This window comes from Eublepharis macularius, chromosome 11 (genome assembly GCF_028583425.1).
Source record: "Eublepharis macularius isolate TG4126 chromosome 11, MPM_Emac_v1.0, whole genome shotgun sequence".
NCBI classification, from domain to species: domain Eukaryota; kingdom Metazoa; phylum Chordata; class Lepidosauria; order Squamata; family Eublepharidae; genus Eublepharis; species Eublepharis macularius.
In genome coordinates, this window is record NC_072800.1 from 38,060,612 (window position 1) to 38,084,700 (window position 24,089).

A 24,089-nucleotide genomic window follows, 5' to 3' on the forward strand; every position below is an offset into this window, starting at 1 on the left:
ATACCATCTCTTTTTGACTTTTGAGCCTTAATAATAATATAAAAAATCTCTAGCATCACCAGAAATATAGATCTCTTGTTTAGTTTATTTGACACCTTGGCCATATAGACATTTATTGTTCCAAAGTTACCCCAAATGCCTTTGATTATTTAAGTTACAATTATCTTTTGTTGGGCAAAACATGATTGTGGCCCCTTTTCATATTGCCACACACCCAAAACCTTCCTTCCCAGGTTTGGAGCTTTACAAGCAGTTAAGGGCAGTCACAATCTGCCACCTGACTAGTCCCTATTTTTCAGGCAGAAGGGAGGGTTCCCAGGTGCCCGCTGGTGGAGGGCAAACTCCTGGGGGTTTCCCCCCTTGCCTGCTGATCCGCCAGCAGTCGGTGGGAGGTGGCAAGCCCCTGGAGGTTGCCTGCCACTGTCAGGCACCCAGGAACACATGTGGTGCATGTGCTCCCAAGGGGCTCGATGACAGCACTTCTGGAAGTGATTTTGTCACGCTGGCTGTGGGAGTGCTCCCGTGCTTTGTTTGGGGCCAATTTTAGCCCCAAATAGGCTGAATCAGCCCCGCACAGAGTTCAGGAGCCATCCTGTGGCCGGCACGATGACATCACTACCAGAAGTGAAGTTATTGCACAGATGCTGGAGCACACACACAAAAGGAGAGCACATGCCCGCACGAGGTAAATGCCAGGTCCCTCTCTCTCACTGGGAGAGGATAGGGACCTGGCAACCCTAGCAGAGGGCCCTGTCTAAAATCCACACAGAGTCCCTTCTTTCCTCTTCCCAGATACCTAACCAGACAGGGCAGCCAGTTGCCCTAATTCAATACCCTCACCCAGCTACTGCCCGGGACTATTGGAGTAAGGGAACTGAGGTTTACTTCCTATATATGCTGCCACCATTTAGTTAATTAGGCATATTGGTTTTGACGAGAACACTTGATGTTTGTGTGTGTCTTATTTCCCCTTCAGCCAACAACTTCCAGTCAGCCAGAGTTAAACAGAAAAAAACCTCCTCACTTTTATTTACAAAATGTATAACACAAGAGTGAGTGATTCAAACTCATAGATACATTTGCTTCAGATGTGAATTTATAACTAGAGGTGGGCACGATCCAAAAAAAAATACCGATCAAGCTGATCGTGGATCGGCGCCGGTGACGATCCCAAATTAACGATCCACACCGGTCATCTCCCGTTTCCAATCCGTGGATCGTGGAGGCAAAAGCGGAGGGGCGCCCCGCTGTTCCCAGCGATACAGGAACGGTAGCTGATGCCGGCGGCATCTGTGTTTGTGTTTGGCTGTCTGTGTTTGGCCATCAGAGCTGCCTATCAGGGTTTGCAGGGATGAGATTGGAGTGCCCATGGCTACAGAACACTCCCTTCCCCCTCCCTCCCTTGGGTGTCTTCTCCCAGCTGGTGACTGCTTTGCTGCTCTGTGGTTGGAAGGAAGCCCTGCTGATCAAGGCAAGCTGGGCTTCCATTCGGGTTTCCATGGCGACAGAAGGAGGGCAAACACAGCTCAGGCATTCCCTTGGCTCCGTTGCCAGGGGAATAGATTGCTGGCGCCTGAGTGTATGGCTTCCTGATCCGAGCACAATCACCCCGATCAAGCCCCGATCCAGCCCCCCTCCTGACTGCTGCCTGACTGCTGGATCGTTGGCCGTGCCCGAGCATGATCCGCCGGGTCCCGATTGCGTGATAGCCATTATCGTGGGTTTCTTTCAATCGTAATGCGGATCATGCCCATCTCTATTTATAACCCCACTTTCTCATAAACAGTGGATGAGTACAATGTATTAGAACCTGTGGCACCTGCTAGCTATGTTTCTGGTGTTTCCCTCTACAGCCTCGAAATCCTTTTCTCCTTTCACCAGCTGTCCTAATGGATTTCAACTGTCCCAAGTCCCAGTATTCCATTTGCTCTCATTGGCTATTTTCAGGGAGAGGTGAAGCTGGAACTAGTCCATTACAATATTAAAATAATAAAACAGTATGAATGCCATTAAAATTAACAAACCGTAAGCAACCTATCATAAAAATCATACCCATTAGTAATAAAAAGGCAGAACATAAAACAGCATGCGAGATTCATTTTAGAGGCGAGGGAGGTTATTTGACGTTTTATCTTGTATGTTTTAAATTGTGATGTTTTTCATTGTTTTTGTAAGCTGCCTTGAGCCACAACAAAAGGCAAGGTATTATAGTTTTATTATAAAGAAAGAAAATAGAGCAGCCTGAAATAATATTTGCTTTGGCTTGGATAGCTCAGGCTATGCTGATCTTGTCAGGTCACGGAAGCTAAGTAGGGTCAGCCCTGGTTAGTACTTGCATGGGAGACCTCCAAGGAAGACTAGGATTGCTACACAGAAGCAGATAATGGCAAACCATCTCTGAGCGTCTTTTGTCTTGAAAATCCTATGGAGTTACCATAAGTTGGCTGTGGCTTGATGGCAAAATAATAATAATACTCATAAAATGGTCCTCAGGCTAGAAGCTGTCTTTTAAAAAAAAAAAAATAGAAAATACCTTTGTTAAATGCCTGGGTAAAAAGAAATGGCAGTGTTTGTATAACTTGCTGCAATGAGACTTTGGACTTTAGTGCTCAAAGTTTATTTATTGTTGTTCTGCTCCTTCCTCCAGGAGCTCAGAGTGGGTGCATAGTTCTCCTTCATCCTTTTATTCTAGCAAAAACTCTGTGAGGTTGATCATGCTGAAAGGCCAGACATACGTGAGCTATTCGTAGCAGAATTGTGATTTGAATGTGGGCTTCCCCTTATGGTCATGCTCTGACTACTACATTGCACAGAATTTCAACTGTTGGCTCCACAGTTTTTTGTGCAAGGGAATTTCCCTTGTAGTAGATCAGGCTATTAGAAATGACTAGTGTCCTCTGTACAGGACATTTATGATAGAATCATATGGTGCGCATATACCAAACCATGCAAATATTCTAGACTTTTTACTTTGTATGAGGGTTTAATCTGAAATCCTGTTGCTGATTTCAGGAAATATTATGTTTTTCTGGAGTTTTGTTGCAGCTGTAATAAAAAACAAAAGGAGCATTTAGAGAATAAAGATTTACTAAACCTTTGAAAATATTAGCATTGTGACCTCAGCAGCATACCCTGTATGTCACCCTATATTTATCATGTACTCCTTTCCAATTTAGCCCTGCCTACAAAAGCTAAGATTTTTAAAAAGTAAGAAAGCTTCTACAAGATGCTCAGAAGTTGTAAAGTCAACAGGAAAGAGGCAAACTCAGAAGACTGCTTCTCTGTGTATCTTTTGTTGAGACTGAGGAGACTGCTTCTCTGTGGCTCTTTTGCTGTATGAACTTGGTGCATGGACATAGATCCAGAGGAGTTAGCCATGTTAGTCTGTAGTCGCAAAATAGTAAAGAGTCCAGTGGCACCTTTTAAGACTAACCAAGTTTATTGTAGCATAAGCTTTCGAGAACCACGGTTCTCTTCGTCAGATGCATCTGATGAAGAGAACTGTGGTTCTTGAAAGCTTATGCAAGTTGGTTAGTCTTAAAGGTGCTACTGGACTCTTTACTATTTGGTGCATGGATATGCACTAATTTGGGGGAGGATGGAGCATATAAGTATGGGCGGTCTCTTTGGTGTGTAACGTTTAATCTGTTCAGAACTTTATAGTTCACAAAGAGCCTCTTGAACCCAGTAACCCCCTCTCCCCACTGCGCCACATATATATCTCTGCGCTGTGGCTGCTCTCATATTCTCTTAATTAAACGGAGCTGCATGGAAATCCTCAGTGAATTTAATTGGATTTACAGGTATGTGTTCTTCCGATTGGTAATATGGAAGGTAGTCTTCTTAGTATTCCAGATTTTCCTTAGAGAGAGTCATATTGAGATTCCATGTGAGATTGATAAGAACATCCATTATCTATCTGAGCTTTAGAAGACAACTCCCCAATGCTACAATCATCTGCACGCACGCACACACACCAACATCAACACTGGTAGCAGCATCCTTGTTTACTTTTTAACATATGGGAGAAACAATTGTTCCACTGGGAGAAGCTTGAGTTTCTTAGTACATGGAAAGCACAATCCTCAGGTGGCCATTTGGGAGATTTAACGTACAGCTATTTCACAAGTGAAGAAAATAGTCAAACCTCAATTCCACATGTAGTATCTCTGTTGTGGGAAAATCATATTTTCTTAGTGTGTTGTGTCTCAGTAGTTGTTGCTAGAACAATGATCCCCTTAGCTGTTTTAGAGGCAATAGAAGTGATAGCTGTAGGTCTTGTGGTTGTGTGAGGACTGGAAAGAAACATCTTTCAGTTTGAACTCTCTTAAAGTCAGGCCTCTGTTACTGACTGAAAACATTATAAAAGGCACAAGCCAGCACAAGCGAGTGGGATACGATGCTCACATGGACAAGATTATCTGATGTTTTACTTTTTTAACAGACAAAAATATCAGTGCATGATAGCGTCGTAATTTATTTCATTTTTGCTTACTTACAGCTGCAACTAGTAAACAGCAAGAAACATTGCAGAGAAAGAAGAATGCAATATTAGTGGATGGTGTAATTTTAAATGGCCCAGTAGCAGATTCCAAAGCAGGAGAAAAATTTGTGGAGGAGGCCAGTAAGTTAATAATGGAGGAGGTGATAAAGAAAGCCACTGATGTAACCGAAAAGGTAGAAATCTCAGTTGCAATATTTTCTGTATATCATCAGCAGTAACCATGATGCTTCCATTTTATTGTGCTTACCTTATAGCTCCTTTGCTTTTCATATGTAGTTTTTTTCCAATATGCAAGGTTTTTAAATATGATTTGGTAGTTTATGTAGGTGAGCGTGTTGGTGCTGGGAGAAGAGGACAATAGCTACAATCCTAAGTACACTTTCCTGGAAGTAAACCCTATTGAATAATTTGGGACTTACTTGCCAATAAGTTTTATAGAATATCAGTATTAGAAGATGTTTAATCCATACTAGGCTTTGTTGTTTGCATGCATTATGGTGCCTCCACTTACGAACAGTTTGGAAAGGAATTAGAAAAAATATGAAGTCTTAATTCAGAATCTTTAATTTTAGTAGTGTGTTTCAGATCTATTTCAGTTTTAACTAAAACAACAAATCAAAGCAATTTATTTTTGGATAGTTTGGAATGTTAAAAGTAGCCAGAATTACTTTTATTCAGATCAATATTAAAAGATATTTTTCTGTATCATTTACAAGGAAATATTACAATTCCTACAAATAATTTCATTGTGATTTAGGCTTTGTCATCATCAATATTTTCTCCTTAATCTAGCATTTATTTCTCATAACTAGGTATGTGAATGGCAGCCTCCTGAAAAACTGAAAACACTACTTGATTTAGATCTGAAAGACACTGGAGAGACCCATCAGAGACTCTTAAAACTTTGCCAGGATGTTATACGATTCAGCGTCAAAACAAGTATGAATCTTATCTCTGTATTTATTGTTTTCTTTCCTTTGATTCTATGACATTCCTTCAAGCAGGTGGGCGGGATGTTAAGTTCTTAATCTTAGAGAAATAAGATAATAACTTGACAAATTATGTGTTCTGTAGGGTTGGATCCAGCACAAAATTTCCTTTTGCACTAAAACTCTTGCGCAGGTGGACACACAAGAAAAAGATCACAGTGGCAGCTCTCTTGAAATGACACTTACTGTTTTCCGTCTAGCCTTTTTGCTTGCATGAGATCTTGTGCAACCAATTTCTGAGCACTATAATATAGAGGAAGGAAGGGCACTAGAGGAACCATTTAAATAATGCAAGGTCCAGCACTTAGTGTTGCTCAACGTCTTGTGCAGGTAGAACTGTGTTAAGTCTGTTTATGCTTCCACTTGAGCATTGCTGGATCCAGCCCAATGCTATTAATGGCAAGTGGTAAGGAAGAGAGACTTGCTTTGTGATTATCTCTGGTTCATATAATAAGCGCTGCTGCAGATTACAAGCTGGAAGTGTAAACCTCAGCGTGGAGGGAGCAGGATGAATGTGGTTAGAATAACATGTAGCCAAGTTCATAGACTTTCTTTACATGTTAACAGAATTGCATGAATCTGAGCATAGTTGTGTTGCGTTGGAGAGCATCCGTCTCATATTATTTTGGACCAAAACAGACATTCTAAGATTGCTGAGATCTCTGAAATCAGAATTCCTAATGCAGATTGGGGCTGGCCCTGACTCTGATCACAGAAACTGGAAGATTGGAATATATGAATATCTTATCCATGGTTGCCCAGCGAGTTTAATGGCTAGAGGCCAAATTTGATGTGATTCTTGCAGTTCCATTAATGAGCTCCCAAGCCCCCCGCCTCCTTTCCAGGCACATGGAACTATGGCTCAGGTGGGAGCACTTTCTCTCTATGCCATGTTCCTGATCTGAAAGAGCCCTGTGGAGCCATTATTTGCCCTATGGGACCACACATCCATCTGCGTTGGTGCTGACTGTAGATTTGAACCCTGATCTCGCCAGTCCTGGCCCGGCATTCTGTGTACTAAACCATATTGATTAACTTAAACATCTCTCTCCCAGAGTTAAAACATCTCTTTCCCAGAGTTCTGCATATGCTTTTCACATACCTCTTCTGTTCACTAGAGCTCTGTCTCGTTTTCTTGAATTTACAGATCATCCAAGATTTTTTAATCAGTTGTATGCTGGTATTGATTACTACTCTTTAGTGGCGCGTTTCATTACGGAAGCATTAAATCCAAGTGTGTAAGTGCATTTTGTTTTCTTAAATCAATGTATAGAGTCTGGATTGCTGTTTCACTGTGGCACATCCTATTTCCTGTAGCTTAACATCTACATTAATATGGATGCTGCTGCATATTTTTCAGGCATCAGAAAAAAATTGGCTTGCGTTGCCCTAATGTATACTGTTGATAGGCACTTAGGTAAAAATGCAGAGGGAACCTTCTTGTCTTAAAGCTGATCTGTCAGTAATGTTCCATGTTCATAAAATGTCTTTGGTTTCACTTTCTTCTTTATTTCAATAAATATTGGCCCAGTTGAATGATGGTTTTGTGCCAATTTTATGCATCAGAAGTTACCAGAATAACCGCTTTCTGCTCCACCCGCTAAAGTGCTCATCTGTGCATAAAATCCAGTCCTCAGAGGGCAAATCACGCCTCTGACATGCTATTGAGTGGCCAATACCATTGGGGGACTTACAGCACCAAAAAGCTTGTGAGGGTTTCTTCTTTTTTAAAAAAAATATTCTGAGGCCAAGGTGCTAAAATAGCAATTGATTTTCTGGATTTGTAAGACTATGATGCAAGGCTGATAATGGAGTGCTTTTAAATTGATCATCTCTTATTGTGTGTAGCCTTGTGTATTAGGAAATGGACATGAGCACGAACCGGAAAAAAAAACCCACGTGATTCGTGGTTCATCGCATTTCACCGAACCAGGAACCACGAACTTCCACGAACTTTCCCCAGTTCACGAATCAGTTCGTGGTTCATGGAATTTCAAACGCCTGGCATCAGCTGCTAAAGCCGGCGCTGAGCGTTTGAAACAGACAGCCCCCTTCTCCTGCTGCTCTTGGCGGCAGGAGAATGGGGCTGTCACTATCACACACCCCAAGCTGGCTTCAGCCCATTGGCTAAAACCGGCACAGGGTCTATGAAACTGACAGCCCCATTCTCCTGCCACTTGGGCGGCAAGAGAAAGGGCCTGTCAGCTTCACTCACCCCGCACTGACTTCAGCCCATGGGCTGAACCTGACGCAGGGTGAGTGAAGCTGTCAGCCCCGTTCTCCTGCCACCCAGGGCATGAATCACATTTTCACAAACCACGAATCGGCCCGGTTCGTGCGTTTTTTTTGCTTCATATTGTGATTCCTGCCCAGTGCCCGCCTCTATTAGGAAACCCTGGAAATTTCTAGGGAATTGATGGGAAGTTTTAGGCATTGGGTCACATTGCGTATATCTTGCCAAGTCACTCCCTAAATCCTCCCAGAATTCCCTTTGTTTCCTCCCCCCCTCATTTAAACCAAGGCATAGATAAGCATGTTGCTAACTTGGGTACTGTCCATTATTAGGGAATAGTTCTGTTATAAAACACTGTATTGTTATATCATCATCATCATCTGTTATTTATAAAATTACAATTATCTATGCTGCTTTCCTTTCATTCAGTTTCCTTTAATATACTTTGTGTATTGCTGCTTAGATGGTTGGCTTTTACGTCTCATTTATTCAGGTATACCTATGAAGTATCCCCAGTGTTTTTGTTAGTGGAAGAAGCAGTCCTAAAGAAAATGATTGAATTTATAGGGTGGGAAGAAGGTGATGGCATATTTAATCCAGGTAAGAACAGTTTTCAATATTACATTTGCGTTTATTATGATGTCTCACTACTCTTATCATCATCATCATCATCATCATCACCATCACATTTGATTTATGTTGGGTCACAGTTGGCCTTTCAGGACAACTTAATGCCTACTCAGAGTGGTTTACAAAGTATGTTGTTATTATCCCCACAACAAAACACCCTGTGAGGTGGGTGGGGCTGTGAGAGCTCCAGAGAACTGTGACTAGCCCAAGGTCACCCAGCTGGCTTCAAGTGGAGGAGTGGGGAATCAAACCCGGCTCTCCAGATTAGAGTCCCGCGCTCTTAACCACTACACCAGACAGTGCTATGTACTGGGGTAAAATCTTGTTTGATATGATACAGGCCCTTTTGTCATGTCTGTTCAGCCACTGTCATGCTTCATGGAAGGACTTTTCCCTGCTAAGCAACAAACTGATCATTGTGGTTGTACATTGGAAAGTTTGTGTGTGTTGCTTGTGCGCATATAACTGCAAAACATTTTCAATAAGGATACTCTTGAATGCTCGAGGTGATCAAAAGTTCAGGTGCATTTTTTAATGTTCTTGTTTTGCAGAAAGTCTCACTTTTGAATCCATCCTTAAAAATAATAATTGAGTATAGCAGTAACTTGAAGCAGATTTTCTTTTCTCCAGGTGAACCTTTCCTATTGTTGTGGTATGAACTATAACACATTAAGTACCTCTACAGTTACAATTTCAACCTTGAAATGTTGATGTGTATTATGTGTGTTCTTTTTGCAGGTGGCTCTGTTTCTAATATGTATGCTATGAACTTGGCTAGATACAAATACTGCCCTGACATAAAGGAAAAGGGACTGTCAGGGATGCCACGACTGGTGCTATTCACATCAGAAGAGGTAATAAACATCTTTCTCTTGGTCTTTAAAAAGGTTTTTTTTCTTGTATTTCTCCATTGTAATAATTCTAACAATGCATCTGTGGGTTGGGAAAGACTGTAGCAAAGATATTATGCCAAGCTTAATAATGCATATTTCTAGAATGAAAAACCAAAACAGTATCTCAGCTAACTGGGAATGCTTGCCAATGAGACCAAGAGACTGCAAAGTCCAGTTTGCGAAATAAAAATCATGAAGTGCCCCTTATTCAAAAAATTGCCAGCTTCAGGTTGGGAAATTCTTTGAGATTTAGGGGCTGGTGCCAGCGGAGGACAGGGTTTTTGGAGGGGACGGACCTCAGCAGGGTATAATGACATACAGTTTACCTTCCAAAATAAGCATTTTCTTGGGGAGCTGATCTCTGTGGCCTGGAAATCAGTTGTAATTCTGAGAGATCTCCAGCCATCCCTAGTTGTTATGAATTGATGGACTACTCATTACACTTCTCTAGACTCTTTGATCCTATCCTGCTTGCTCTGCTCCCAGACCGATGGATTACCTATATAGACTGGGCTGAGAAGACACCTAGTAGGTTTTCTTTGCATTCTGTGCCTTCTATTCTTAATTCCCTGCTGCAGTCTTCTTATTGACAGGTAGCTTGCCTCTAGTGAGAAGGTTAAATGAAGAAAATATTAGTTTATTTTTATTTTAGTCATTGCAGAGTTGAGGAATACTGTTTAATTTTAAAGAAGAACAATTTCATACTCATTTCTCAGTAAAAGTGTAACAACAGTGGCAAAATAGATTCATCTATTTTGTGCTTGAAGAAGCTTTCTTTTCCTCAATTTTAGTGGCTACTGAATCGATAATAAAAAACGGCTTTTCTCTTTAAAAAAAAAGACATGGTAAAAACAACAAGACCTATTTTTTAATTGTTTGTCAAGGGGGAACAGCCCAGTCGAGAAACAAATTGAAATACTTTGTTTAGAATGTGTTGTTTTATGTTGCTTAAAAGGAACACTCTGTATTTTGATGGTGGTATTTAAGCTCCAGTCTATTTGCACTTTATCCACATTTTTCACGGCAAAGCAGTTTTTAACTATCTGCTTCAATACCCCTGGTAAACATCAAGAGGAACGCTTTTTTCCCTTTATTGTCAGTGAATTTGTGAGACTTTAACTTTTTCATGCAGTTAGAATTATTTTAAAACTGACTATACAATTATTCAGTTACAAATTACTAATTACAAATACTGTTTTTACACATTACTTTAACAAGTATGGGTATTTGGAGACATTGTGTTCATGAAGTCATAGGAAGCGACATGATTTTAAAACATGGTTCAGCCTATGGCAAAAGTTAGGAACAACTAAATTTTGAAAAAATGTATTCCTATTCTAAAGAAACCTTTTATCAAAGTATCCCCATCCAGGTGTGCGTGTCCTCGAATGGCTTCCTAATGGATCTAATTCAGACTACCAAGGAGGTGAAAATTAGCTACATTGTTCCCAGGTCTTCTCAGTCTTGCTTTACGTTGATGATATGTTTTTACTGGCACAGAATAAAGTTGAGCCCCATAATTTGCAAGATAAATTCATTGTGAATTGTTGTATACCAGGATTGAGATAATGGGTTTTAGCCACACTCTTTCTTGGTGTAAGGATTAGCCTCCAGTCTGACCAAGTGGTTTTTTGAAAATGTGTAAGCATATATTTTTCATGCAACAAGAGCTAAGAGGAACAAATTCAGTATGTCATTGTGCAATATGAAAACTTAGGAGACATTATGTAGTCATAGAAGTAGATGTGATTTCAAAGCATGGCTCAACCTATGGCGAAAGTTAGAAGCAACTAACAGTGCAATAATAAGATGAGTTATTCCCATCTAAGCCCATTGTTTAGGATTACACTGTAAAGTTTGAAAACTGCATGCTTATCCTAATGAAAGCCTTATATCAAGACATTCTTATCAAAACAATCTGCTTCTTAGAAGCAGAGGGGGGAATCTATTACACACATAACCTTGAAAGTGAGAAATGGCATATTATTGAAGCAATATAAAATAAGTTTTTAAGATCATGATTCTTTTTTGTGCCTATGTGTCCATGGCAACACCTGGACTTGAAAGAGATTTAATTTCTGTTAGGACCAAAGCTATGTTTGCTATGGTGAATTATTGACCATGACCGCAGTTCGTGGATATCGAGAAGTTTGAGTGAAATAACCCATAAATGTAACTTAAATCCATACTCTGTCTTGATTGTTGCATATCACCAAATGTGTGTGCTTTTTAAGATTATTTTAGTTTGGTCTAAGGATTTTTGTGAACCAAAGCTATCTTTAAAAGTAGGCTTCTCGATACAGATTTTCAAGAAATACTGTGATGAGTTGGCCTATATCATATCACACCACTAAACAAAATTTGAAGCTTTTCTTCAACCTAAGGTGTGTTACACACCACTGAATTTTTTTAAAAAATCCATTTTTCCTTTAACAGCATATTTACCAGGAAAATTATGTTCTAAATATAAGATCTTTAAATCTTTAGAAATCTTTTAGTTCATTAGACCTCATATAGAGGTGGCTATAAATTTGGCCTACTTAATAATGTCCCATATAAAGAAAAATCTTTGTGGGTATGGTAAAGTCGAGGATCTTTACCATGAGATGACTTTGGCCATTGTATATTTCTCTTCATAGAAATTTGTTTGTCTGTGGTCAGATACAGATTTATAACACAAAGAGAACCCTGCTTCAGACTAGGTTTGGGCTGCTAGGGTTCATTCTCAATTTATTCATAGTAAGTTGTTGAATTGTACTGGTGATTAATTCATCTGAATTATTCCTTATCTTTTCTTTAAATTCACATACTATGTATTGTAAGGCAATCTTGGTACATGTCCAGGAAGCAGCCTTATACTGAGTTAGACCAAAGAAAGAATCCTAGTCTAAAGAGTCACTTTCCCTCTTGACCGATGCCAGCTTGTCCAGCATTGAGGCTGCATGTGGCTGTGTGGATGAGGTCTTCAGGGCAGGAGCTCTGAGAAATGTGTGTGTGTGTATATATACATGTATATATGAATATGTGTGTGAGTGTGTGTGTGTGTGTGTGTGTGTGTGTGTGTGTACACATTTGAGTCAAGGGTACGCTTTGTATAATTTACAGATGCAATTTTTTTAAAAAAAATTACTGTGGAGTTCCTTGTGAAAATATTCTTACCTGTCATAAATCCTATGGAAGAACTCTCTAAACTTCCAACAACTATTGGGCAGAAACTTCCTTAAACTCATTTAAATGAAGTAATTTCCTGTACAGATTACATTTGTGGCTACGGGTCAGTGTGTGGGGGTGGGTGGAAGTGAAACCAAAAGCCCTCTTGCCTGTGCATGTTGCATATAGGTTCCATCCCCATGCTCAAGAGCGCTGTTTTCCCCCAAAATACATGGTTTGCGACAAGAGCTGTGATCAGCAGTCTGCTTTTGTTTCTCAACATACATATTTTGCTGATACATTATTTTTTGAGCCTGGAGAGGTTTGACATTTCCCAGTGACTTTTCGATGGAGCCTATTAGGTTACCGTTAGTGTACTAATAAGGAGCTATTTTGTGAGAATGGCCTGCAATTCAAATGAAATTCTACTGCTGGAATCCAAATCTCTAGTGAATGGTACACTGCTGCTCTGCAGACGTATTTCGAATTATTGATGTAATTCAGTATAACAGAAGATTGATTATCTACCTATGTATGTTATTATTCCCGTAACATTCTGAATGAATAAATTCTAAAGGCTTTGTGAATGTGTCATGTTAGAACAGATTGGCTGATGGTATCTGATAGTGTATTTGGTGCATTTAGATTAAAAAGTGAAGAAAGAAGCCTTTCTTATCAAAAGAGGAGGGGGGACTCCTTTTGAGGTGATGCATCTTATCCCCCCCAAAAGAGCATGACAGCCTTGAATACCCTTAATATATTCATGCCCACACATTAAAATGCTGTAGATTTTTCATAATTACCTTCCTCTGTAACTGCATTTGTGTGAATTCTCTGGAAGAAACCTGAATTAATTAACCACCTGGTTTCACCTGCTGTATGCAAAGGAACAATTTAAGGCATTTTCAGGGTTGTTGGCAAGTATATAAATTTAACTCTTAAATGGCATCGGGTATTTCCCTCTTAAGAATATTGAATATTCTACTGAAGTAAGTTAGTTCTTGCAGCTTCTTTGGCCATGCATTGAGAATTCAGGAGCATCTTCTCTGTTAAATTGCACAGAGCTCTTCAGGATTGAGTCCAAAGACAGAGATAAACATTAGAAACTTATCAGAAAATGAAAAGTTGCTGGCTGATTTAATGTACTACATTATTCACATGAAAATCTGAAATTGCTGCAGATGGGGACAATTAATAGGTTGCACTTTTCCTGTCACGGGATCACCAATGGAATGAAGTTGCATTTGTATATCTGAAAACATAATATGTTGATCATACAGTTTTTTCTCCTATATATTTCAGAACCGACCAGGAGACCTAACATTTTTAGCAGATGCATTACACATTTACACAGTAATAAGTTTATGGGTCATTTCTGATATTACAAGTCCATGTTGTTGTTTATTTATTTATTTACAGTCCACCTTTTTCACTGAGATTCAAAGTGGATTACACAATGCAAATGAGATACTATATAATCAATAGCTAGGACAGTCACGCAAGTACCATAATGAACAACAGTTAGGGTATTCATTGAACTGATACAATGGGGTATGGTAGCAGGAAATTTGAGGGGGGAAAAAGCATAAATCTGAGCATAGAGATGAAGTCTTCTGAAACAACACATAACTAATTTACATGACATATTAAGCAATGTGAAAACTGCCTAGCAGTGCTTATCTGCATCAGCAAACAGTACCCAATAGCTTAGCATTGTCCCTACCAAAGCATCTCTCTGGGCTGTTTCTCATGACATAGCCCTATAATCTGGGTAGAAAGATCTCCTGAATAATTTAGTTTTGCATAGTTTGTGGAAAGCCAGGAGAGTGACCTCCTGACCTCCTCAGGTGGGCCATTCCATAAGATGGGGGCCACCAAAGATAAAGCACATGTGTGAGCAGCTGTTGATTCTGACCAGCTCCAGGGCGGTATCTTCAGAAGACCCTGTTCAGATGAGCGATGCTGCTATGGTGGAACATAGGGGGAGAGGTGGTCGCACAGATATGAGGGGCCAAGTCCATGAAGGACTTTGAATGTGATAGTCATGAACTGAGCCCAGTAACTGATGAGAAGCCAATGGAGTGACTGCAAAATGGGAGTGATATGCATGCTCCATCTAGTTCCTGAGAGTAAGTGAGCTGCAGTGTTCTGCAATAAGTAGAGTCTCTGAGTTGATTTTGAGTGGAGACTTACGTAGACTGCATTACAGTAATCTAGTCTTGATGTTACTGCGGCATGTTCATATTTTTGAATTCGCGAAAACGGCTACAAATGCCCAAACGCACAAGTCTTTGTATTATCATGTGTATAGGGACATACGTGTCTGTGTGAACATGATCCACTTTTTAGTTAGGGCCCACATCAGATTGCCCAGTGTGAAGAAGTGACCTTCCTCTCCATAACTCCTCAATCCTTGCCTAAGGAATTGGTGAGCTGGTTTTTATCACTAGTCAAATCCAAAACAACAGCCACACACCAGTAATAAGAATCTGTGACTAGGTGATGAAATGCTACCTTGATCTTGGAGGAATTACCGAGAACCCAGATAGTCTTGAGAATCAAAACCAGTTTATTAGAAACAATTTTTTTAGAGAGGTATCATACACTGCATCAGCTTATACAGGGCTTTTTTTCAGCTGGAACACAGTGGAACAGAGTTCCGGAACCTCTTGAAAATGGTCACATGGCTGGTGGCCCCACCCCCTGATCTCCAGACAGAAGGGGGGGGGTTTAGATTGCCCTCAGCGGCGCGGAGGGCAATCTAAACCCCCCTCTGTCTGGAGATCAGGGGGCGGGACCACGAGCCATGTGACAATTTTCTCCGAGGGCAACCCACTGAGTTCCACCACCTCTTTTCCCAGAAAAAAAAGCCCTGAGCTTATCTATATAAGTGGTCTGAGAATGCAAGAGGAATATACTGGGAAAGGATTGCCCTAATTGTCAGACAAAAGGGTGGTACTTGGGAGTTGAAAGAGACAGAAAAGGAGGCCTGATGTGTATTTGAGAGATTTGTGAGCCTGTATAAATTGAAATTGGGAGTGGTTCTAGACGGAGAGAGATTCCCGGAATCAAAATTCAAATGTAGACAAAAGTAGGAAACAAAAGGGAGATGATTGAACCAAATATGGGCATGGATCCTTGGTACAGTAATTGGATATGATAGTACACAGTCTGAACTGCCAAAAGACCCATGGATAGGTTTTAGAAGTATTTTATTAATCCTCTGAATGTCTTTTATGGGTGAGGAGTTCCCCATCTAGGACCTTCCTGGTGCTGCCTATTCTTTCAGCTAACATGATTGATTCAGGAGTGGATCTGTTCTTCTGTCCCTTCAGTCTCTGTGTTTTGTTCTGTGCTGGCTCGAGACTTATTAGTTGTTTTTAATACAATACATAGAGGAATGCTTCAAGTTAGAGAAGACAAAGACAAAATGGAAGCTTTGCGGTAACATTTGAAATAACATAAAGGTCATACGTGTAGTGACTTCACAGTTCATCCAGCTTGATATTCATGCCTGACCTATAAAGATACGTATTTACATTTTCTAGTTTCTTCCTCAGACAGTTTCAAAATGGGAATAGAGAATGTATAATAGCAGGCGTTTACTAGTGGCTATTATAGCATTGTAACAGTAGTTGCCTCTGGAAGGACAGAAGCAGGGGATGATGCTGAAGTCTGTCCCCTGATAACTGACCCCATCCAGTGTATGGTGTTCAGAAGTATAGTGCTTATTTATATGGCCTCCATTTAGCTACCATGGTTAATATCTTTGAAGACTACTCTTCCACAGCAATGTTGTGTGTGGACTGCAGCATTTTTCCTGGCTGGATCAGTGAAATGGAATTCTAGATTTTCAGCAGTCATTCATTCATCTCCAGTATACGTTATGTATACATGGAATTCGTTGCCACAGGAGGTGGTGGCAGCTACAAGCATTGCCAGCTTCAAGAGGGGACTGGACAAATATATGGAGCAGAGGTCCATCAGAGGTCCATCAGTGGCTATTAGCCACAGGAGATAGATGGTATTCTCTTTGTGGGGAGGTGGTGCTCTGTTGTCTTGGTGCTGGAAGGAAGGCAGTGGGAGGGCTTCTGGTGTCCTGGCCTCACTGACAGTCCTTTAGATGGCACTGGATTTCTAGCCACTGTGTGTGACAGAATGTTGGACTGGATGGGCCACTGGCCTGATCCAACATGGCTTTGCTTATGTTCTTATGTTAGATGCCTAACCCCAGTGCCACATTTCCATTTAGAAGGTCTGTCAGTGAGCATACAATGTCAGGTCAGTTGCAGTCATCTTATCTCATGAAATTACCCCACATTTTGAGTGGATAAGCCAGTCTCATGACGACAAGCTGTTGCTGTAGGCCACGTCTGATTCTAGCTTCCCCCATAAGTGGAATATAAACTTTGGAATAAGTCTTGAAAAGTAGGGAAAGCTAGATGAAGGTATAATGTTCCATTGACCAAATAAAGTGACAAGTTTGGTTTTACTTGCATATCCAGCATTTTTGTGTTTTTTTTCCTGTGGTTTGGCATCTCAGTTTAGCAATAACTTAGACTTGGGATACGTATTTTATACCACACCAAAGACTTCAGGTTTGAAAACCAGTTCCATCTTCCCTCTTGTTTTCAAAGAAGGAGGATTCCTCTATTTTGCTATTCTGCCATTATAATCAGGCTCCTGAGTCTTGTTTCTGATCTGAATTTGTAACATTTTCTTTAGGAAACATCTCTAGTGATATGTCCATTGTTAATTGCCTGCTTAATTTTCTCTTTCACGTCCCTTGCATTTACTTAGTGTCATTACTCCGTGAAGAAGGCAGCATCTTTCTTGGGAATTGGCACACAAAATGTTTACTTCATCAAAAGCGATGAAAGGTAAGGGAACAAAAGCCGCTGAAGTGTTCTGATTGTTTTTATAATGCAGTAGTGCTGTAAGAGAGTAACCTATTTAACATAACTGAAAAGTTTTAAATCTGTGTCCCATAGAGGTAAGATGATACCTGAGGAACTGGAGAAACAAGTCCAGCGGGCCAGGAAAGAGGTGAGAGGAGGAGAGAGAGTGTGAGGGAGCAAGAGTGTGCATGCATGTGCCCGCTGTGCAAGGTGTACCATTGTGGATATGAATGAGGGAATGTATGGAAAAAGAAGAGTGAAAGCGAAAGCAGGGCAGTTGATATATACAAATGTTTTTCTAGGTGTAGCCTGTTTGCTGCATTTCCAGTTGGGAAACTGTGTTCAGTGGTGCTAGAGAGACAAAGATGTACGCTTAATTGAATCTGTTACTCTTTAAGGTGCCACAGGACTCATTTTTAGTTTTGCTACAAGTTGTGGAGCAAGTCATGAACATCAGGCAATTTAGTTAGTACAATTTCCTTTTGTTATTGTTCATAATGAGAATGCAGGCCTGTGGTATTTTAATTAATCTCTTCTGTATAGAGCTGCCAGGTCCCCTAGTGGAGATGGGGATCCCCTACTCCCAGCCTCTGCCCCCCACCCCCACTCACCTTGCCGGCAGGAGGAAAAGGTGGGGGAACAGGCCTCCCAGGCACACCTGCATGGTGCAATGACATCACTCCCAGGAGTGACATTGCACAAGCCCTAGGAGTGCTGCAGCACTTCACACCGGGCCAATTTGGCCCCAAACAGGGCCAATTCTAAAATAATTGATTTGGGGCCTGCTGTGGTGCGAAGCACAGGAGAGCTCCCGGGGTCTGTGCAATGATGTCACTCCCGGAAGTGACATAATTGTGCTGCGCTAGGATTGCTTGCGCAAGAAGAAGAAAAAGGCAAGTGTCATGTGCCCTCCCCCCCAGAGGAAGGGTAAGGGGACCTGGCAACCCTACTTCTGTCTCTAATAGCCAATGTGGTGTTGTGTTGTGCATAGAGTGTTGGACTAGGATCTAGGAGATCCAGATTTGAATCGCACTCTGCCATGGAAACCTGATCGGTGGCATTGGGCTAGTCACAAACTCTAAGCCTAACCTACCTCACAGGGTGAGACTAAAATGGAGGAGAAAAACAGTGTAAGCCACTTTGGGTCCCCATTGGGGAGAAAGTTGTGGTATAAATGAAGTAAAAAAAATAGTTTGGGCCAAAGAAAGTAGCAGTTTTAAAGATAATTACTACAAAGTACATAAACACAAATCTCCATCCTTTGATCAAAGTAAGTGTAACCATGGCTCCAATTGGGGGTTAAAGATTTGAATTACTCCATATAAGCGGGGGGGAGGTACAATACATTTAATATTATTCTTGGTTTCCAGATAATGACAAATTACTCTTGTACTACAATTAGGGCTGCTATCTTCTGGAATTATGCCTGATCTCCAGTCTACAGGGATCAATTCCATTGGAGAAAATGGATGCTTTGGAGGGTAGACTCTATAGCATTATAGCAGCCCATTGAGATCCTTCCCCTTCCTGGATCCTGCTTTCCCCAAATCTTCAAGAATTTCCAACCCAGTTTCAGCAACCCTAGCTATGATCCTAAGCCTGTTGCCATAAAAGGAAATATTCTTCTCACGAAGAGTATACCCGTCAATAAAGCCAAAATAGATAAACATACCATTGTTCGCTATGTTTTATGAAACAGTACGCTACTGAAAGTATACCCTTAATTGCAATAGCATTTTGTCACATACTTCATTCAGTTTGAGCAGATAGGAGAAATAGGGAGTAAAAATAAAACTAGCTTATTAATGAATAATAGAGTAGCCTTGTTTGGGGTGAAACAGTTGTTTGCAGGCCAACAGTCGTGTTCTTATAATTTAAAAAGGCCTTTGATAAAATCTGCTTTTATGTTAATGAAAATGTTTTGTGTTCTATGCACATTAATTTTTTTAAAAAATAATTGTTATTGAAATATAGATAAGTTTGTCTGTTCTTTTTAATATGGTTTCATTTCCTTTAAATGGATACTATAAGCACTTGAAAGGTTCTCTTATTTCACTTCTATGTAAGTATTCTTCCTAAATGCGACTTTAGAATTTTCAGCATTTTCTCTGTCCAGATTATAATATAGGTTTATATGATTGCTGCATGTTTGGTCATCATATTTATGTATGTTTTCTGATTTTCTTGCTGGTGCCTTTCAACACATTACAGGAAAAGATGGATGTCCACAACTGTTTAATAATGATTTTTATAATATTTGAAAGTGATTGTATATTTGGAAACATGAGCAACGTGTGCCTTGGATCTTTCCCCATCTTTGGCAGGTGTTTAGATACCTGCTTGGATCTTCAAACAGTGTAGACTTCTTAGAAGTGCACATTCTGTGAGAATTTCTTCTCTTTGGTTACTTTCATGCACCAAATATATACTTGAGGCACCGAATATATACTTTAAAAAATTGGCTTCACTGCAGTATTACTTTAGAAGCTATTGTATTTCCTCCACGCTTGTCAGTGTGGTTTTATTCAGTTATATCATGCATATCTTCATGATTTAGAAAGAATAGTTTTTATTTTTAATAAGAGTGCAGTTTTGTACTGTGAAGTGATGTGTAAAGGTTGTACCTTAGCACTGATCGGGAGTTCTGCATTTACTGCAGTGTGCATATAGAGTTCCTGTACATGCAGCCTCTCTCCAGTAATGTTATGATGTCAGTTCCAGAAGGGACATCATTATGTTGTTGCAACATCAGAACTGCTTTGGTTTGGTGGCAGAAACTCTGTGGTTTTAGCTCCCTAACCTGGGCTTCATCACTGACGTGATGATGTCATTTCTGGGTGCAAAGGAAATGACATCACAGCGTCGCTGGCAGGGGCCTGTGGAAGCTGGTGAGTACCCCCAGTTTCCCCTTCTGTTTCCCCGCAACAGCCAAGTGAGCAGTAGCAAGGAGCAGTGGCTGGGGTGGGGGTGGCGGGGGAGAGGATTTCTCACCCCCAGTGGGAGGCTGGCAACCCTAATATAAGTGGACAAACAGCTTCATGTGCACATGGTTCTGTCTGCATGAAGCTGCATTCTCTAGTGAAGTCAACTTTACCCTAAAGAAATCACTAGAGCAAGTATGTTTTCTTTTTAAATAGATACACCTATAAGAATTTGTTTTACTTCAGAGTTACATGATTTACTCAACTGTTGCAAAAGAAGACATGATCATTTTATTAAATGTAGAACTTATTCTATGCAACAGAGTGAATTTTTTTCAATGATGCATTCAGCTATAAGTTTTTTTAAAATGTTCCAATATGGCAACCATTTCAACTAACTCCCATCTTGTACAGCAAAGTAAAAAAAAATGCAGTTTTTGAAATTTACTTTTCTTCCTCCCCCTTATCAAAGCATAGCAGGATTTGGCTTCAGGGCATGTTACTTTGTGTGGTTTTTTGCTATTTTAAATTAATAACAGGAAGGCACTTTAATCAATAGCTCAATGTAATAAAAACTTACAGCTGTTGTGTTGGGAGGAAATCTTGTTTTACTTAGCATTTTTCTTCAGGCTTCTAGGGAGAGAGTGTTTCTTGCAAGTTTATTTTGTGGTGTGAGAAATTTTATAGACAGAAATGAATATTAAAGATAGGTATTTTGCTTGCTATTCCTGTAAGTTCAGTATATGTACAAACATAAATGACCATTATTTTTTTCTGCTGAAATATAGCTATGTATAAGTAAATGGATGGGACTCATGTTGAAGCTGGCTAAGTAACAGCACGTTGGGGCAGTTGGGCATTGGGCTGTAGGAAAAACAGATTCACATTTTTTTGTCCCAAATTTTACACTTTGCGTGGAAAACCGCATTTAACAAAACTGATACTGGCTTTCATGGATGTGTGATGAAAGCCTTAGATGCAGTTTTGCAGACTGGTGATGCAATCCTAAAAGCAGAATTACACTCATTGACCGAGTTATATCCATTAACTTCGACGGCCCATTGACACTGACTTAGAAGGGCATAATTCTGCTTGGAATAGGACTGTGATTTCTATATACCTTAGCAGGTTTGAGGCAGAAATGGAAAGATAACACATACGTTATGTGCAGGTTCCCACCACATCTTGTTCCACAGTTAGCATGGATGGTCTTCCACTAATTGAGCCATTTCACCCAGCATATTAGGACAATTAAAACAATGGTGACTACAGCATGTATACTTGCACAGGTCTTAGCACATGACACTGGGACCTCCCAGGCTTGCTTTCTAACCGCAGCTTCTAATGTTGCATCACGTTGCTGCTCCTGGAAGTCCTTGGAGTTCTGGATTTCAGCACACTGTGGCCAGAAGGAGGTTAATCCCCTCCCCAAGGCCTTGTGTTACCCAGAGTGTTCTCTGTATTATTAGGATTGCACTGCCAGTTGCTGACACCTCTTGTTTCTCTTTACTGCTCAGGCCTAGGCTCTTGCTTTCTCAAGGTCACAGTAACTGTGATTACACTTTGTCACACTCAGCCTTTCCCTGCTCGTTCACACATGCTGGTCACTTCAGTCTTCAATGGTCCCTTCCTATATATAACCAAATAGACAAAAGGGGTAACAACTTCTAATAAAAAGAGAAGGTACTAAATATCTGAGGTCAGAAAAGGAATATGCTTATACTGTAAAATAGCACAATGCTATATTTACAAATGTATAAAAACATAGTATTATAATAATATATATATATATACAATAAAGAATTGCAAAGCTACAAAAGACATACAAGAAGACAGAATGCTGGCTACATTCCTGTTTCAGTGTGTAAATTTGCATTTGCATAAGCAACCTTGTGTGAGTAATTTTGAAGACAAAAATTCAAAAGCTAAACAATTCATTACAAGTCTGTTTTTAAGTCTCTGGCTTCCTACAAGTGTAAGGTTTTCATGACTGATGAAGATTGAAGCCTGGACATTTATCTTTTGAAGTTATGACATACTACATACCACGTGTTAGCTTTTGAATTTTTGTCTTCAGGATTACTTGCACAAGATTTCTTATGACTGATGAAGATTTGCACATCGAAACAGGAATGTAGCCAGCATCCTGTCTTGTTTTATGTCCTTTGTACCTGTCAGTTCCTCATTGTATATATTTTACTGCAGTAATTTTGTTGTTGTATGTCTTTTGTAGCTTGGCAATTCCTGATTGTATATATCTTATTATAGTATGATGTTTTTATAAATTTATAAATATGTCATTGTGCTGTTTCGCATTATAAGCATATTCCTTTTCTGACTTCTGATATTTAGTACCTCCTTTTTTCTGTCCCCCTTCCCATACATGCCAAGTAGAGCAATTAAGTGACAAGCATAAACTTGAGCCCGGTGGGCTGTTTCTCACAGTTTTCTGGTATTAAATGGAAAGCTGCCTTACAGACTTCTTTTGTTTTGCTTGGGTTATCAGATAGATAAGCAATGACCATTGACATTTGATAGTAAACTCTCTGCTTTCCCCCTGTAAGTATGTAAAGAAGGCAAAAAATATTATGGGAATACAAATTATGTAATGCATGTTGGCTCCTCTAGGGATGAGGAAATTCTTCCTCCCATGAGTAGCTGGTTGAATAAACTAATTAGCTTTAGAATCAACAGTAATGTTCATATTAACATTATAACCCTATCTGATGCCTGAAGACAATTTGGGAGGGATAAATAATTGTAACTATGTTGTGGAAAGATATGGGTATCGCAAATAGTATACTATCTAGTTATACAAGAAAAAATACAGAATGAACCCAAGGTTTGTGCCCAGGCTAAATACCTGTTACATATTTTGAGGGCCTTATAAGTAGAGATGGGCATGAACAGCAATACAAACAAAAAAGCCCCCATGAACAGCCCAATCTGCTGTTCACGAGCAAGCTGTTTGTGAGGCCCTGTTCCCGGTGAACATGTGTTCGTTCCAAGCCCTCTTCATGGCATTTGTCAGCCCTTTGTAAGGCCAGACAGTCTGGCGCCTTTCAATCAATTCCACTGGCAACATAGGCATGGACTGTCTGAACTACGTCTGAACTCCTTCTGGCTTTCCTTCTGGCTTGTAACCCCTCAAAGTAGCTTCCAGCAGACAGTCCATTTTTTCTACTGTGAAAAGAAAATGACAGGAAAGGAAGGGACCCATGGATCATGCCTTTCCTGGGGTGCAATCTCTCTGAAACTTAGGGGGCCTTCAGAGGACAGTGAGGACTATGTCCCCTGCAAATTTGGTGGGCATTGGACATTGGGAAGGTCAATTTGTAACCCCTCAAAGTAGCTTCCAGCAGACAATCCAGTTTTTTCCACTGTGAAGAGAACATGACATGAAAGGGGGAGACCCATGGACTCTTCTTTCCCTGGTTCAAGTTCAGCTAAGTCCCAAGAAAGCCGTTCTGGCTCCCACGAACCTCCAGTTACGAACATGTTCATGAACATGTCATGTCCATCGATGTTCATGAATCCCTGTTCGTGGATGGCAACGAACAACGAACATCGTCTTCGGGTTTTTTTCCTGTTTGTGCCCATCTCTCTTATAAGCTGAAAAGTGGGGTATAAATGCAATAAACAACCAATTCGAGACTGTTAAAGAGACTTGCAGCCTTCCCACTTTATGGTCTTTTTAACTAAGGCAAGCTTTATGGGAATACCACTCTATCCTGAAGGTATGGCATGTGAATCAGTCCATAGACAAAGCTTAAAACTGCAGTGGAATCATAAACAGATGGCCTTGTTATAATACCACTTAAAAGCACCACACTTATTTATTTTTCATTGCTTAGTGTGTTTGTGTTGGTGC

The 24,089-nt window shown here is 40.3% G+C and overlaps 1 protein-coding gene across 1 annotated transcript in view; it reads left to right on the forward strand.

Annotated features, from left to right (window-relative positions):
* GADL1 (glutamate decarboxylase like 1) overlaps positions 1 to 24,089 on the forward strand; it is a 116,010-nt gene that overhangs the window by 25,976 nt on the left and 65,945 nt on the right. The window contains exons 2-8 of the mRNA XM_054991687.1: positions 4,502 to 4,677; positions 5,317 to 5,443; positions 6,641 to 6,731; positions 8,220 to 8,326; positions 9,095 to 9,210; positions 17,200 to 17,279; positions 17,391 to 17,445. Coding sequence (XP_054847662.1) covers positions 4,502 to 4,677; positions 5,317 to 5,443; positions 6,641 to 6,731; positions 8,220 to 8,326; positions 9,095 to 9,210; positions 17,200 to 17,279; positions 17,391 to 17,445 — 752 coding nt within the window. The remainder of the gene's footprint in view (positions 1 to 4,501; positions 4,678 to 5,316; positions 5,444 to 6,640; positions 6,732 to 8,219; positions 8,327 to 9,094; positions 9,211 to 17,199; positions 17,280 to 17,390; positions 17,446 to 24,089) is intronic.